Raw genomic sequence first — 18,075 nt, forward strand, 5'->3', positions numbered from 1 at the left:
AAGAGCCTGGCGGGCTTCAGCCCAAGGGGTTACAAAGAAGGAGTCAGACCCAACTGACGGACTAAGCACAGCAGGAGCATCCAGCAGCATGATGGAGATGACAGAGGAAAACTCAGTGAGCTTCAGAGACCAAAGAAACGATCCCATGTGAACACAGAAAAGGTTTAAAAGGTAAGTAAATAAAAAACAGAGCCTCAGGACCAGTATGACAACAACAAAGAAAATTACTAAGGATAAAGAAGAAAATTACATAATGATTTTTTTAAAAGGTCGAATAACTAAGATGATATAAAGTTTAAATTGTATGTATCGACAGAGCCTTCAAAATATATAAAGCAGAAGGTAACATAAGTGCAAGATGAAACAAAAATCCACAATATAGTTGGAAACAAAAATCAACCACCACTCATAATAAAAACTCTCAGTAAACTAGAATTTCCTCAGCTTGATAAAGATTATCTACAAAACGTCTACAGATTACAGCAAGTCCCCTATATACAAACAAGTTCCGTTCCAAGAGCATGTTTGTGAGTCCAATAGTTAGCCCAAGCACCCAACTAACACAATCGGCTATGCAGTACCGTACTGTAATAGGATTATAATACTTTTCACACAAATAATACATAAAAAAAAAAAACACAAAAAATAAAAAAAATCATTTTTAATCTTATAGCACAGTACCTTGAAAAGTACAGTAGTACAGTACAACAGCTGGCACACAGAGGCAGGCACTGAGTAAACGGACAAGAGTTACTGACTGGAGGAGGGAGAGGCGGTGGGAGATGGCAGAGGGGAAGGGTCGCCAGCACAGCACGGAGGGAAGCTGCAATTTCACTCATGCTTGACATGGATGGCACAGGTGCTGGCTCCTTGATGCTTTCAGTTCTATCTACTCTCTTAAAACTACAATCCGGCGATGTCTAGGCAGTAGCTCTTTCTGTTTATCATCACAGATAATCCGAAGCACTGGATGGCATTCTGCAACCTTCATGTACCCTTCTTCGTTTGGCTCCTATGCCTCAAAAACTAACAGCGCCTCCTCAAATAAAGAAAATCCTCTTGCCATTTCCCACGTTGTGAATCTCTTTGGTTCTGCAGTTTCCTCTTCCTCTTGTCTCTCCTGGTCCTTTCTCTGGGCCTCCGACTCCATCAGGTCTTCATTAGTAATCTGCTCATGTCGCATGGCAACAGTACTTTACAGGAAAGTAAACAAAAGCACAGCCTCCTGTAGAGGATGCACATGACAATGTACACCAGACACATGCATTTAAACACAGCTGGACATGCAAACACATGTTCCCATCTTTGAAAGTTTGCAACTTTCCAAGGTTCATATATAGGGGGACTCACGACATAGAAAGCTAAGTGAATGGAGTTGTACAAGGAAGGAAAAGTAATTATACCGTGTTAATAATTCATAACACTTATGTAGAGCCTACTATGTGCTAGTCACTATTCCAACTACTTTACATGTGTTAAGTCCTAATCCTATGAAGTAGATACTATTCACACAGTACTCATTTTACTGATGAGAAAAGTTGAGCCACACTAAATGACCTGCCCAAGGTCACGCAGCTATGAAGTGGCAAGTAGACTACAAGAGCTTCCCTGGGGGCTCAGAGGTTAAAGCTCTGCCTGGGATGCAGGAGACCCGGGTTTGATCCCTGGGTCGGGAAGATCCCCCTGGAGAAGACCACATGACTCAAAACCACTTTACAAGTCTGAAGAGAGCCACATGGCAGGTGAGGAGCGTAACTGCCAAACTCTCTTCTTCCATTGCAGGAAACCTAGTGACAAGGCCTAAAACCAAATAATCAAGACAGGAAGATAACCGTGTGTTTCAGAGATATGGAACTGAATGCCAAAATAATCAGTTTAAAGTGGTGGAAAGAAAACCAAATTCTGGGGGTATAACATACAACATGATGAGTGTAGTTAACAATATTGTATATTTGACAGTTGTTTAAAAAGTTCTCATCACAAGGGAAAAAAACTGAAACTGTGAGGTGATGAATGATAACTGAACTTACTGTGGTAACTGTTTCACAAAGTATACAATGTCTAATTATGATGCTGTATACCTTAGTGGGCTCCCCCAGTGCCGCCTGCCAATGCAGAGGACCTGGGTTCAATCCCTGGGTTGGGAAGATCCCCTGGAGAAGGATATGGCAACCCACACAGTAAGAATCCCATGGACAGAGGAGTCTGGCGGGTTACAGTCCATGGGCTCACAAAGAGTCGGACATGACGTAGTGACTGTACAACAATACCTTAAACTTACTCAATGTTCTGTCGATTATTTCTCAGTAAGACTGGAAAAATAAAAATGGAAAAACTAACCCTAGGTTAAGAGATACCTGGAATTAGAATATTTGTTTCTAAGCCATATGCATGTTTTCAAGAATCAAAGCCATATTGAATACATATTAACTGGCATAATCTCTAAAATGTCCAGTGCACATATATTTAGGTTCCTTTTCTACAGCCAGTATTTCAAGTTGAATGAATGCCGTTTTCCAGCTGCAGGAAGATTCTATCTAAAAGACAAATTGTTTTCTGAGTTAAGGGATCTTGTCACTTAAAGTAGATTTAAACCAATTAATACAGCATTAAGGCAGTGTGTTTATACTTTCAGCTCACAGTGTGACCAACTGGACAGCCTACTCTTTGCTCCACAACTGGGTATCCCCCCCCCCAGTGGCCAAAATACACAGCTCGCCTCTTTCAACCTCTTCCTGGGGGATGTCACCTTATGGTGAACAAGGCTTCTCAGGCAGGCATCAGCAAAGACAATCATGTTACTCTTTCTTTTCACATCCGTCTCACATCCTTCCTAACATTGTCGTTCTGTGACTCACTTCTTACAGTGGGCACATCTACACGTTCACCATTATTTGTTGACTGTTCCAAGTTTCTCCACTCAGAAGGTAATGTTATTTACAACATGACAACATCCAAAAATTCAATCATCAAATCTTCTTGAATTTTAAATAAACAAAGAATTTTTTATTCTAACTGCAAATGCATGCCATCTGGAGTGTATCCGAGTCAGTGCCAAGTTTTGCTTTTTACCCCTACTGATCACAGAACTCCTGTAAAAAGAAATCTAGAACTCTTCAGTGTTTTCTTTCAACAGAAAAAGAGGGGCTCTGACTGGGACAGGAGCAGGGAGGTGGTACCACTCTGACCTATGCCCAATTTCATACATATCTTTCAAAGCAATTAAGCTTCAATAATCAGATGCCCTCCTCCCCTCCATTCAAACCATACTTTCCTTCAAGAGTTCAGAAGATAACAACAAATGATTTTAAATACAACTTTTTCTGTAAAACTCCTCCTGTCCACCAGTGAGAAATGACACATCCTCTAAACCCTTTGGCATTTACTGCCTCTACAATTCAATTAATAGTCTATTTCACGGTGATCTCTCTTAATTTGATTCTCTAGTAATCTGTGAACAAACTGAAAGCAATGTAAGTGTTTTAAAGGAACCATATTTCAAAATGCTTCTCCTTGATTGTCACTTCATACTGGGGAAAGTAAAAAGCCCAAGATGATGTGCAAAGAACAACAGTTACGTTTTGGTTCCCACCTTAAGTATTCATGGTAAACTATTTTCTTTTCATATCTACTCTAAAAAGTCATAGCTATGGAAAAACTGCCAAGATTTAGAAATAACCCTCCTTGATTCTATTTCAGGGAGAAAAAAATAAACCTAACAAGATTATCAACTTACTCCTAAAAAAGCACAACATGTTTTACATTTTTCAGACTACCTGGTGTTCTAAAGCAGCTTACAGTGCACTGGATCAATGCCAAACCATGTCAATTTCTCTCCCAATTAAAATTTCAATGTCGCGATCATCAACTATTAATAAACATGCTGAAATCCATCACATTCACTGAAAAGCAGCTATTCAAATAAATAGCCCTGTATTTTCCTCAGAGGATTTCAGAGTGTTTTGTACTTGGTTTGTGAGACCTACATCAAATCTCACCTTTTAAATAAGAGGACTAATAGGATTATTCTCATTAAATAAACTAGGAACTGTCTCACAAAACAGCTTACCTAGCTGAAGACTTGTACTTCAAAATATATGAATATTTGAGGAAATGAAGGAACCAAAGTATTCATAATAAATACCTCTCAAGACAGCCGCCGTCCTCTTACTTGCTGAGGCCATGAAGTAACAAGGGCACAGTCTTCAAAACCCCTGACAGCATCAAGTACATTCTGTACCTCCTAGTAACTCTTGAAGACTGAACAGTGTTCCTTCCTTAGACCACAATCTCATTCTTCTCCCATTTCTTTACCTGACTGCTACTGCTAAGTCACTTCAGTCGTGCCCGACTCTGTGCGAGCCCAGAGACGGCAGCCCACCAGGCTCCCCTGTCCCTGGGATTCTCCAGGCAAGAACACTGGAGTGGGCTGCCATTTCCTTCTCCAATGCATGAAAGTAAAAAGTGAAAGTGAAGTCACTCAGTTGTATCCAACTCTTAGCGACCCCATGGACTGCAGCCTACCAGGCTTCTCCATCCATGGGATTTTCCAGGCAAGAGTACTGGAGTGGGGTGCCATTGCCTTCTCCGTCTTTACCTGACTAGGACCACTCAAAACCCTTGAGTGAGTTATTCTCCACACCATGAAGAACCAATCTCTGACTCTTACCTGAGCAACCTTTCCTTCCTTATCTCTGAAAAATGTACCAACAACCTAACTAAACTAGGGTGAGAGTTCCCCCAGAGAATACCACACTGTCCTTTCCCTTGCCCGACCTCGTCTATCTGTTCCTGACACTCACATTCACATCTTGTCCTCACAAGCTTTAACCTATCCCTTCAGTGTGTTACAAATGCTGTCTTCATAAAGCGTCCCCACCGCACCCATCCCAGCCAATGCCTAACAGGGCACATGCATTTTCTCAGCACTCCTGACAGCTCTTTGTCTCACTACCCTGCTTTCCACCTATTTCACTGCACCAAAGCCCTGGCTGCAGAGTACCTACTGAAACTAGAATGGTAAAGTTTTTATCCCACTTTTTCTTTAACACCAAGAGATATCTACCAAGTTTTAGGAGCTGATATGGGGTAGTACGGTCTTCAGTACTGAATAGGCCCTCAAATCACCTGGAAAATGTTTCTTTTAAAATACTCATGCTGTTCTCCACAAGTAAAGCAGAACGGTGGTTATCAGGGCTGGGTGGAGCAAGCAAAAGAGAGCTGTTTAATGAGCTGTTTCAGTTCTGCAAGATTAAAGAAGTTCTTGAGATATGTTCTACAGCAATGCAAATATAATAAATACCACTGAAAAGTACCCCATAAAAATGGTTAGTATGGTAATGTCTCCATGTGTTCTTTACCTGTAGAAAAAAGAAATTCATTTTTAAATAAGTTAAGTTACAAAGCTGTATGTGATACAGAACAATGATTCTGGTTTTGTTTCAAAAACATAAAAACAACAAGTAACACATGAATGCTGACCATATACCAAACACTGATTTAGGCAGTACTATATGCGCCAACCGTTAATCCTCACAACTCTGCAGGGTAAATTCTATTATTTCCTATTTAACAGATGAGAAAACTGAAGCACAGAAAAATTAACACGTTAAAAAAAACCCACACAGCTAATTAACAGCAAAGCCTGGTTTTAAATGCATGCTTTCTTGAGACAGTTTCCATGCTCTTAACGTCTATGTAATAAATTTATAAAAGTCTGAAAAGATAATAAACCAAACTGTAACATACTCTTAGGATACGATCATGACACAGCTTTCACTTTAAACACTTCTGTTTTAAATTTATGCAAAGATCATGCACTGCTTTTTATAACAAAAAAACAAATGGAGGTATTTACATTTAAAAAAAATATACTCAGTGGAACACAAAGTCTCTGGCCCTGCTAACAATCATTTTATTTCCTTATATTTCTGTACTCAGACTCTTCACCACTGCAAGGTTGTGGTTACTTGCTGTAACACACATGCCTCAGCTTGCTCCTACTTCCATAAACATCCTTGCCCTGGAGAGAATGTTCTCTCCTCCTCACTAACAGACACCTTTTTACTTACCTTTTTATTTATTTTCTTCAGTGTACTCAAATCCATTTCTTAACCCCTCCTTCAGGAGGCCTTCTAGGACCTTAACTATACTGTTTTGCACCTTTTTACTATGCTGCTTTGAAAAACTGCCCATCAGCAGTTTTATCTGTGTCCTCCAGAGCCATCAGCAAACTTCCCTGAAGATGTCAGTACCCTTCTTCTCGAGGCAGGGACTCCAGCCAGTGGCTCAGTATGGAGCGTACTGAGCAGGCAGAACTAGATTTCTAAAGACCTTCCTACCAGAAACAAGGGCTCCTTGGAGACAGGCTGGACTCCAGATTTGGGACAGGGAAGCTACAAGGTAAACTTTTTTTGTCTTGGGCCAGAGAGCTAGGGAACAATCAGAGACTACTGGAGGAAGGTCAAAAGGACACAGAACCCACTGTCCTTCGAAGGCGCTACAGTAGGTAGTTAATTACAAAGTGAGAAACGTACAGCGAGCGAGCAGCACCTCCTAAGCAAGCGATCACATTTAGGAGCGCCTCCTGATGTGATAGAACATGAAGTACACAGCATCACTCACGAGTCCTGTCAAGGGAATCCTGACAGAACAGACAGGGGATAAAAGAACAACTTAAAGACACTACAAGGAAATAATCAGATAACCAAGAACATGTGCACTCAGCAAGACAAGTGACTAGTCTCCTCAAAAAGCCAGCATCATGAACATAAAGATGAAAGGACTGTTCTACACTAAGACTAAGAAATGTAACAACCACACGCTACTTGTGAGCTTTGAAAGGATCTTGGTTCCAAAAATTAACCAAAAACACAACTACTGAAGATGTTTAGGAGACAATTGATAAATGCAAACAGCATTGGCTATTAGAAGATATTAGGGAATTCTTGGCAATATTCTTACATGTAAACATGATACTGTATTAATAAGTAAGAAAGAATATCCCTGTCATTAGAAAATACATGCTGAAGATGATTACATGTAACCATGTAATGAATGGGTAACGTGTCACGTTGTCTGTGACTCAAAAGTTTTCAACTAATACATATACAAATGCAATACACGTAAGAACTCATAAATAAAGCAGTTAGAGCAAAGTATGTAGGGGACTGCTAAGTTGCTGCTAAGTCACGTCAGTCGTGTCTGACTCTGTGCGACCCCATAGACAGCACCCAACAGGCTCCTCTGTCCCTGGGATTCTCCAGGCAAGAATACTGGAGTGGGTTGCCATTTCCTTCTGCAATGTAAGTGATGGTATACTGCAATTAGTTATAAGACTTTTCTTTAAACTTTTCTATGTTTGAAAATCATCACAATAAAAAGCTAAGGAGATTCAATCAAGTTATGAAATAATTAAAAGAAAAAAAATTCCTTGTCTATAACTTTCACTTAGCATCTCCAGGTCACTTAACTTTTTTTTTTTTTAAGAGGAAAACAACAGAATAGGAAAGACTAGAGATCTCTTCAAGAAAATTAAGAGATACCAAGGGAACATTTCATGCATTTCATGCAAAGATGCGCTCATACAGAAATGGTATGGACCTAACAGAAGCAGAAGATATTATTAAGAAGAGGTGGCAAGAATACACAGAACTGTAAAAAAAGATCTTCACGACCAAGATAAGCATGATGGTGTGATCACTTACCTAGAGCCAGACATCCTGGAATGTGACGTCAAGTGGGCCTTAGAAAGCATCACTACGAACAAAGCTAGTGGAGGTGATGGAATTCCAGCTGAGCTATTTCAAATCCTGAAAGATGATGCTGTGAAAGTGCTGCACTCAATATGCCAGCAAATTTGGAAAACTCAGCAGTGGCCACAGGAATGGAAAAGGTCAGTTTTCATTCCAATCCCAAAGAAAGGCAATGCCAAAGAATGCTCAAACTACTGCACAATTGCACTCATCTCACACGCTAGTAAAGTAATGCTCAAAATTCTCCAAGCCAGGCTTCAGCAATACGTGAACTGTGAACTTCCAGATGTTCAAGCTGGTTTTAGAAAAGGCAGAGGAACCAGAGATCAAATTGCCAACATCCACTGGATCATGGAAAAAGCAAGAGAGTTCCAGAAAAACATCTATTTCTGCTTTATTGACTATGCCAAAGCCTTTGACTGTGTGGATCACAATAAGCTGTGGAAAATTCTAAGAGATGGGAATACCAGATCACCTGACCCGCCTCTTGAGAAACCTGTATGCAGGTCAGGAAGCAACAGTTAGAACTGGACATGGAACAACAGACTGGTTCCAAATAGGAAAAGGAGTACGTCAAGGCTGTATATTGTCACCCTGCTTATTTAACTTCTATGCAGACTACCTCATGAGAAACACTGGGCTGGAAGAAGCACAAGCTGGAATCAAGATTGCCGGGAGAAATAGCAATAACCTCAGATATGCAAATGACACCACCCTTATGGCAGAAAGTGAAGAGGAACTAAAAAGCCTCTTGATGAAAGTGAAAGAGGAGAGTGAAAAAGTTGGTTTAAAGCTCAACATTCAGAAAACGAAGATCATGGCATCTGGTCCCACCACTTCATGGCAAATAGATGGGGAAAGAGTGGAAACAGTGTCAGACTATTTTCTGGGGCTCCAAAATCACTGCAGATGGTGACTGCAGCCATGAAATTAAAAGATGCTTACTCCTTGGAAGAAAAGTTATCACCAACCTAGATAGTATATTGAAAAGCAGAGACATTACTTTGCCAACAAAGGTCCGTCTAGTCAAGGCTATGGTTTTTCCAGTGGTCATGTATGGATGTGAGAGTTGGACTGTGAAGAAAGCTGAGCGCCAAAGAATTAATGCTTTTGAACTGTGGTGTTGGAGAAGACTCTTGAGAGTCCCTTGGACTGCAAGGAGATCCAACCAGTCCATTCTAAAGGAGATCAGGCCTGGGATTTCTTTGGAAGGAATGATGCTAAAGCTGAAACTCTAATACTTTGGCCACCTCATGAGAAGAGTTGACACATTGGAAAAGACTCTGCTGCTAGGAAAGATTGAAAGCAGGAGATGGAGACGACAGAGGATGAGATGGCTGCATGGCATCGCCGACTTGATGGACGTGAGTCTAAGTGAACTCCGGGAGTTGGTGATGGACAGGGAGGCCTGGCGTGCTGCGATTCATGGGGTTGCAAAGAGTCAGACACAACTGAGCGACTGAACTGAACTGTCCATACAAGTTACCGTAAGCCTCTTGAGAACAGTAAATTTTAGCAGGTTTGCACATGCAAAAATAGCCCAACAAACATTATTATTCATAAGTAACACAACAGGCAAAAATCAAAATGTCTATTAAGGTAAAGTCCCAGCTAGGATATGGAACAATATAAAGTTTCTCCTGATGGGAGAAAAAAGACAATCACACTGGAAAAAAATCTGGCTCAGTCAAAACAGAGCTGAACACATACATATCCCATGACCCAAGAACTTGTCTCCTGGTGGTATACCCAAGAGAAACTCTTGCACATAGGCATCAGGAGCCAGGTACAAGAATGTCTAGAGCAGTGCTGTTTATAATAGTAAAAACCTAGAACCCAAATTCCCATCAACAAAGGAATGAATAAACTGATACATTAATTCACAAATACTATACAGCAATGAAAATGAAGAACTAGAGTGAGACGCAACAAGGGTGAATCTCAAGAAGAGAATATAAAGAAAGCAAGTTGCAGAAGAATACGTGCAGTGATTTATAAAACCTTCAAAAACACCCAAACGAAACAAGGCATTATCTAAGGAATCAAATACATGGAAAAGCAAATGAATGATAAAGGCAGCTCAGAACAGGGAGTATCTCTAGGGTGAGGGACACATAAGTGCTTTCTGGTTTTACTTGCTTCATTAATATATTCTTTTTAATAATTCAAGTGGTTAAGTACAGAGGCATTTATTGTACCACATTTCTTTAGATACTATGTTGACTTAGTGTTAGTTTTCTAGTCTATTCAACATCTAATAAAAACAAATGAGTTTTCTAAAAAAAGTACAGATCCTGACTTTCAGGTACCTAAAAACCTCAATTCAAAAGCAGTACTAAATCACATAACACCTCCATTTATATTTTCCTCTACATTTTAGTAGTGAACTATGCAAGGTTATCAGTATTCAAATAGTTAAAGCCCATCACTAGTACCAGTTAGTGAAATAATCAGTAAGAAAATAAATGCCCAGTCAGAGAGGGGGGAAAAAAAAATGCCACATCTAAAACCTAATGGCACTTACAATTTACCTATTTTACTGAATGATTTGAGCTCGGGGCTCGATTGATAAGGCAGGGCAACCTCCAGAATCTGATGCAAAGGGTTGCCCTTCTGCACCTTTTATCAAGGCAGGACCAACTAATACAAGTTCTCAACAGAGATGGAGACATCTCTGTTGCCTGCCACTTTGTGATAAGAAAATTGCTAAAGTCACAAAATCTCACTTATACCCTACCCACTCTTTAGAGGCCTGAGCCTATGGCCTAGAAAACGGCCACAATAGCAGACCCCATGACAGGGATTTTAGGAATGCCTTCCAACAGACACCACAGAGCTCTGGTATATCAGGAAGAAGTCCCCACTGAACCTGGCTATAAAACAGACAGGTTACTGGGAAAAAAAAATAGCCAGAACACCTTAATGTGAGACCTATCCTCTTAATAATTTCAAGTGTCAATATAGGTACGATGGTAAAGAACAGATCCCTAGAGCTTCTCCATCTGCAGGACTGAACTTAAATGCCTGTTGATTACTAACTCCCTGTTTCCCCCTTCACCCATTCCACTCTTTGAGCCTATGAATTTAACAATTTCAGGTACCTCGTGTTAAGTGGAATCACTTTTGATGATTGGCTAATTTCTCTCAGCACAAAGTCCTCCAGATTCACTCATGTTGTGGCACACTGCAAAATTTTCTTCTTTGTTAAAACTGCCTAGTATTCCATTATACGTTTATGCCACATTTTATTTATCCATTTATCTATCCATGTTGTTTCCACAACTTAGCTACTGTGAACAGTGCACAAAAAGAAAAATCATTTGCAATGAATAGTTGAGAGGACGTTTTGGAAGTCCCTGTCCCACGGTCAACTATTGCAGCTAAATACACACACTGAGAAAGGCGGACCTAGCTTACAGACTGTGTTAAACTGTTCTTTATTCAAAGTAAGACCCAAAGCTGATACCAATCAAAAGAAAAAAAAAAAAAGACATAATTATTGAGCTGCCAAAGCATGAATAAGCACATGCTTCATGTTAAAACTGAGTCAAGAAAGGTTCAGGATCCAGCAGAGAGGATGGCTGTATCTATATTTTGTTTCATTAGAACTTTAACATGGAGAGAATCTCAATGGTTGCTCTATAGAATATTCCTGCCCATGTTACATCTACTAAATGGATTTCCTATTAATACCAGAGACAACTCCTCATTTATACAAGAGGAGCCACCCACGCTACTGCTTCTCCCTCCTGTCTAGAGCTGCATATGTGTTTAGCCACGGGCTTACGTGGCTAATTAACTAAGACCAAACTAAAAATTGTGCAAGTATGCCAAACCTGGAAAAGACTCACCAAAAAAAAGGAAGAAAAAAAATAAGTGACTAACACTTCTGTCATAAACTATATGAACAGTATAAGCTCATATCTACTTCCAATAGCCCTTCAATCTCTAAAACAGTAACTAGGAGTTAAAGATTAGTTAAACTTTTGATTACCTACCAACCAAATGATGTTTGCTTTTTACAAGTTCTACAATAAAAATATAATTCATGCCAAAACTCCTACATAATCATTTATAATACAAGCATGTCAGTAAAAGGAGATCTCCATCCACCACCAGGTTCTCAAACTAGTTCTCAAACTAGTAATAATCCATTAACTACACTGTGAGAACTACCAGCACCTCAAGGTGGGTTCACTCCTTGGTTTATATACCAGCCCCACCATTACTCTATACTCTCAAGTAATCAAAATGATTTAAAATTTCACAAGAACGTTTACTGAAAAGCAGTCAAATGGCAGCTAAAAAATTAAAAAGAAAGTAAATTCAACCATACATGAGTAAATACAGGACAATACATCTATCACATTAAATATTATTCAGCCATTACAAAGGATACTGTAAATAGAGCCATTACACACATTCCAAATGTATTACTTAAGACATAAAAGAGAGCAAATTCCCTAAGATTATGTATATGATTAGCCATTTTGATAAAAATGCATACAAGTATATGCACATGAGTATATGTAGGAATACATAAATGTTTGTAAGACTACCTATCAAAAGACTTACAGAAATTATCACCAAGCAACCTTTCACCTGTATTTTCTAATTTTTCTACAATAAAAGTTATTTTTAAGAAAAAAAAATTACAACTAGATATTGCTATCTTACAGCAATATCTAGAAATAGTGTGAGGTAATGTAAGGAATTTTAAGAAAATCCCTAGAAATGTCAGGAACTTTGTTATCAAAGGAGAAAGTGTTTTAGAGGACAGGGCTACATTTCAAAGACCTACATACTGGAAATGCAAATCCTTCCTCCAACATAGGAGATGCTCACCCACGCATTTTCTTACTGAAGACCCAGGCAGTCACTTTACATGGCCACTACTTCTTTGAAAGAACCTATTCCAAGAATTTGTTCAAAATGTTCATAACAAATAAGGCTCCTCCTCAAACATTTTAAACCTTCCTTACGGCTAGCTGCAATGGTAGTAGACACAGGGCATGTGCAACAACACTATTTACTAAACACAGTGTTGAGGCGCTTTGCACGCTCTCACTCACCGTCACCTCAACTCTAGGGAGGGTGCATCATTAGCCCTCTCTCATAAAACAGGACACAACCTACCCAAGGACATGGTCGCAAAAAACCCAGGTAAGACTCCAAACCCAGGCTTCTTCCCTGTAAGTGCTTATGCCTTATAAAGGGCTGCAAATCACTCAGGTCCTTCTCTGCAGATCCTTTAAACTACAGTCAAGATAGTACCTGCCCTGGGGTGTTCACTAAGGGCTTCGACTGCTCTTTGCCTTTCCTTCTCAGGCCTAATGACCTTTTTTCTTTCATTTAATGAACTGAGTGCTTACTGTGTACAAGGTACTTACGAGAAATACAAAAATGAGTACAGCACAGCCTCCTTCCTCAAAAAACTCTTACAAACTCTTTGGGACTATGAGTAAACTACCAAGCTACTATTAAACCTCGTCAGCTACTAATGAATAAGACGGATAGAGCTACAAAGAAATACCATGAAACATCACAAACTCCAGTAAAGCTCAATTTCAAGTGAAATAGGTTTTACTCATTAAAAGACCAAAATGTGTCTTAAAATTAAGCATCTTAAGTAAAAACATTTCTATCTTCTTAAGCATAAATACAGTATAACGATAAAAAGAGCTAACACTGATTAAATGTATTGCTATGCTAAGTGTTTTATTAATACATACAAACCCTGAGGTTGGTACTATTCAAAGCCCCATTTTAAAAGGCTGTAACAGGACCTCCCTGGTGGTACAGTGGACAAGAAGCCAACTGCCAACGCACGAGAAATGGGTTCGATCCCTGGTCCAGGAAGATTCCAAAAGCCACAGAGCAGCTAAGCCCAGTGCACAACTACTGAGTCTGTGCTCTAGAGCCTGGGAGCCGCAACTCCTGAGCCTGCATGCTGCAACTACCAAAGCCTGGGTGCCCTAAACCCAGTGCTCTGCAACTAGAGAAGCCACTGCAATGAGATGCCCACTTGCCCTAACTACAGAAAGCTGCTGCGCAGCAACAAAGACTCAGCAAACAAAAATAATATAATTAATGTTAAAAAAAAAAAGGCTATAACGAAAAACAAAGGTTGCCTGCCTAAAGCACACAGCTAGTAAGTAACAGAACTGCGATTCAGTTGTGGCAGTTTACCTCTTTATTCTGGCTTCCCCGGTGGCTCAGTGGTAAAGAATCTACCTGCCAATACATGAGATGAGGGTTCCATCCCTGGGTTGGGAAGATCCCCTGGAGGAGGAAATGGCAACCTACTCCAGTTTTCTTGCCTGGAAAATTCCATGGACAGCGGAGCCTGGAGGGTTGCTCCTCTATGGGGTCCCAGAGTCGGACACAACTGCGCATGCATGAATGCACCCCTTTATTCTGCCTTTTGACTCAAGCATTTATTGACCACCTATTACATGCAGAGCATTGTGTTGAGAAATGAGGAGAGGGCAGTGAGTTTATTCGTGATGCTCACCTTCTGACTGAAAGACAGATAAACAAAAATCAAATGATCAGACTGTATAAAATGTTATAAAGGAAATAAGGTGGTGTGACAGGATAACCAGAAAAGGTTTATTTCTGTTCTCTTGTAGTTTTGTTCACAGTTTATTCCCAAAGACAAGCTGGTCAGACAATCAGCCTGGGGACCACAAAAGCAAGGAGAAGAGAAAAGACTGACCACTGCTAGTGAAGATGATCAGAGAAGTGGCAAGGAGAAGCCCCAGTTTCATCATAAACGTGGAAACTGGCTTAGTGACTGAACAAGGTCTCAAGCTGGAACTGAAAGAACATCTGTGATTTTAGAAGACAGGTGATATTCTGTGTTAAAGGAACAAGTATAAATACAGACTCTGGTTAAAGCAAGAGAAGCTGGACTCAGAAGAGATGCCCTGACTATGGGGCTAGAATCCTGCAAGCAATGGCAATTCTATTCATTATAGGTGGGGGAGAAACACAGTCAGACCGCTATCAGTTCAGTTCAGTCGCTCGGTCTAGTCCAACTCTTTGCGACCCCATGAATCGCTGCACGCCAGGCCTCCCTGTCAGACCGCTACGCTAGGGGATAAATAACTTTTGCACGAAAGGGTTTGTTCCTTTGATATGTGTGTGACTGTGAGTGTGTGTGTGAGTGTTTACTTGCAAGGTGGAAAACTACAGTAGAGAAATGAACTAAGAGAAGCTGGTGAGAAATTTCAAAAACTGACTAAAGGAGGAAGCAACAGGAATGAAGAGAGAGAGCTTGAAGCATCAGTCAGGATATATTTGACTACAGGCATAACAATGGAACAAGAAATATACCTGCAGAATCTAACATGAACTACCTACTGTACTAAATATACCCTGCGTGTTTTCACAAATGTGTTGGCATGTTCCCAAAAACCCCAATGAGCCAATGTCCTTTCTACTAAATAATACATGCCTAGGAGAGTATCACCTATCCTTGATGACTATAGCTTCACAGCATCTTTTCAGAATTTCAACAAGTGTCTATACATATTATTTCATTTAACATTACAAAACAACTAAATTTAAGCAAAACATAAAACACCACATTATTCTACTCAGAGTACATGATTTTCAAAAATAAACTACTGGATTTTTTTTTTAAGTCCCACACAGGCCTCAACAAATCACAGAATTTGAAAATTATTTTAAAGAAACAAAAGGACTCAGATCAGGTTCAGCATGTTGAGAAGTCCCAGTGCTATTTTTAGAAATAGCAACACTTCTCCAAGTGTAACTTTTTCCAAATGATACTAACAAGGTCAAGGATCATATCCTATCTGAAAACAAGACCTATACAACATAGCTAGGATCTTTTACAACGGCTTATCTTACAAGTGCTGGATCTCCGGGATTTTATTTACATCTTCATTTCACACACAGCTTTATGTTTACACATTTTATATCTGAAAGTTATATTTGTGTTTATTGCTCATATATGTTTTCCTTCATTTGTGTATATATACACATATATATGTGTTACGCCCTATTGCCAGCCTTAAAAAATACTACCTTTGTTTTATTAAGATTTCACATCCATTGGATACTTTGGGTCTCAGAACAACCTTGGGAAATACATTAGTAAAAACTTCATCTTCCCGTCTGTACAGTGGTGGGACTGAAGCTCAGAAAGATAAACTTGACTAGTTCAAGATCTCAGTCAATGGCAAGGACAGGGCCCTGTCGGTGCCTTTAGACTCTCTGTGCATGCTCTCCTCCCCTCAGGACACTACCAATTTCGTACCTGAATATTCCCGTACCTCTCTTCAACAAAACTGGATTGTAACTAAAAGCCGTACAAATGCCGCCAGGCCAAAACTCTGAGCGTCTAAATGCAGCCGGAACACTAGGGCTCTTCAGTAAACAAACACCAGCACACGTTTCAGTCCGGACACCATTCAATGCTGGCTTTGCTCCACTGCACAAAACTTGTTAAAATACGGCCTTAAAGCATAATCCTTAATGGAACTGTCTTTTTCGCTCAGTGGGAAGTTCAGTTAATCTGAGGTGACTCATACTGTTACCTTGGTTTTGTAAATCAATAATTCTGAGTGCCAAAAGAAAAGAATGAATTACACAGCTCCCTCTCCATCCGCAACTCTAAAGTTGCTTAAGTGTCAATGTGCGGTAGTAAAACCTAGGGACAGAGGTGGGTGGGGCTGGAAATAGCATTGCCCCTCTCAGAGTCCCCACCGTCCCAGGTAACCCTTCTCCAAGCCCAGCGGGTCTCTTCCGACCCCCAATCCCGTAGGACCAGTGACTACAGCCCCCACCGACCAAGACCAGAGCCCCGCCAGGAGCTGCAGCTGTGGCGACTCGCACAACCAGGGCTGGCCCTTTCCCCGGCGATCCCACCTGTCCCGCGTAGCCAGCACACCTGGCAGCCCCAGCCCGGCCAGAAGATGCGCGTTGAGAACTGGCTCCTAAACGCGGCGCCCTAGGGGCGGTCGGGGAGACCCGGGGCAAGTCCGCTTCCGCCCCCAGCCCACAAGGCAGCGCGCCCGCGCCCCCACCCCCACGGGCGCCCCAAGCGGCCGGGGTCCGGAGGGGCCTCAGATCCCCGGGAGGAGAGAGGGGCCGGCGGCGCGGCAGACTAGGCGGAGGAGGAAGAGCGGCCGGCGAGCCCGCCCGGGGAAGAGGAGGAGCGTGTCCCGACCGGCCGCGAGGGCAAAGCGGAGAGGGGAGGGAGGCGGCGGCGGGGCCGCGGGGGAAGCGGGAGTCTACCTGCGAGCAGAAGTACGAGCCCTGGATGCCCAGCTTGATGCAGGTGGGGCACTGGAGCTTGGCCTCGCTGCTGCAGCCGTCCGTCTCGCACACACGCGTCTCCACCGCCGCCATGCTGCCTGGCTACTGGAGGAGCGCCTCGCCGAGGAAGAAGGGGAGGAGGGAGGGAGGAATGGCTGGGCAGAGGGAGGGCCGGGGAGGGGAGAGAGGCCGAGCCGGGGGAGGAGCTCGGATCGCCGGGCCTGGGCGCGGGAGGAGGAGCGCGGGGCCTGCCCAGAACACGCTGCGCGCCCCGCCCCCGCCCCGCGCGAGCAGCTGGCCCCGCCCCGTGGCCTTCGCCCCGCCCCTCATCCCAGGCCCCCAGCCTCTCGGCCGCCAGTGGGCACGTGGTAGCCGCAAGGGTACCTGGCCTAGCCCTCGGCCTCTCCGCGCCGTCGCGCTGCTACCTGCCGCGAGCCAGCGCCCGGAGGAGGGGGCCATGCTCGGCCGACTAGGAAAGGCCCTCTCGGTGCCTAACGAGAAATCCCCAGTTGTCGCCTACTGACTGGATCCCAGGGTCTTGAACGTCTGCCATACTCTCAGGCCGTTGGAAAGGACGCTCCACTCTTCTGTGTTGGTCCACCGGCAGCTCCTTGGAAAAGGAAAGTAACTCCATTTTTAAGTTCTGTTTCTCGCGGATGGTGTCTGCTTTGAGGCCTAAGGACCGCCGCTCATTCACAAAGAAAGGAAGCCCAGAATCTGTTAATGAAGAAGTGTGCTGGGTTTTGTGTCAGTTTTCCCTCGTGCCCTCTTATTTTTCACACCACTCCCTCTCCATTAGCAAAGTACGGGCTAGTGATAGTAACACAACTCCTGAATATTCAATACATTTTTTTGTATTATACCAGTTGATTGTTTAAGAGGTAAATAGGGAAAGATTGTGTTGATCATGAAATGTCACAATTGAAAGAAGCTTTAGAGGCCACCCGTTAAGACTTCCCTGGTGGCTCAGACGGTAAAGCGTCTGTCTACAATGCGGGAGACCCAGGTTCAAGCCCTGGGTTGGGAAGATCCA

The 18,075-nt window shown here is 42.1% G+C and overlaps 1 protein-coding gene across 1 annotated transcript in view; it reads right to left on the minus strand.

Moving 5' to 3' along the window:
* METAP1 (methionyl aminopeptidase 1) overlaps nucleotides 1-17,198 on the minus strand; it is a 56,758-nt gene extending 39,560 nt beyond the window's left edge. Inside the window, exon 1 of the mRNA XM_018049294.1 lies at nucleotides 17,022-17,198. Within this exon, the coding sequence (XP_017904783.1) occupies nucleotides 17,022-17,135 (114 nt within the window). The 5' untranslated portion in view covers nucleotides 17,136-17,198. The remainder of the gene's footprint in view (nucleotides 1-17,021) is intronic.

The sequence above is a fragment of the Capra hircus genome, chromosome 6 (genome assembly GCF_001704415.2).
Source record: "Capra hircus breed San Clemente chromosome 6, ASM170441v1, whole genome shotgun sequence".
NCBI classification, from domain to species: Eukaryota; Metazoa; Chordata; class Mammalia; order Artiodactyla; family Bovidae; genus Capra; species Capra hircus.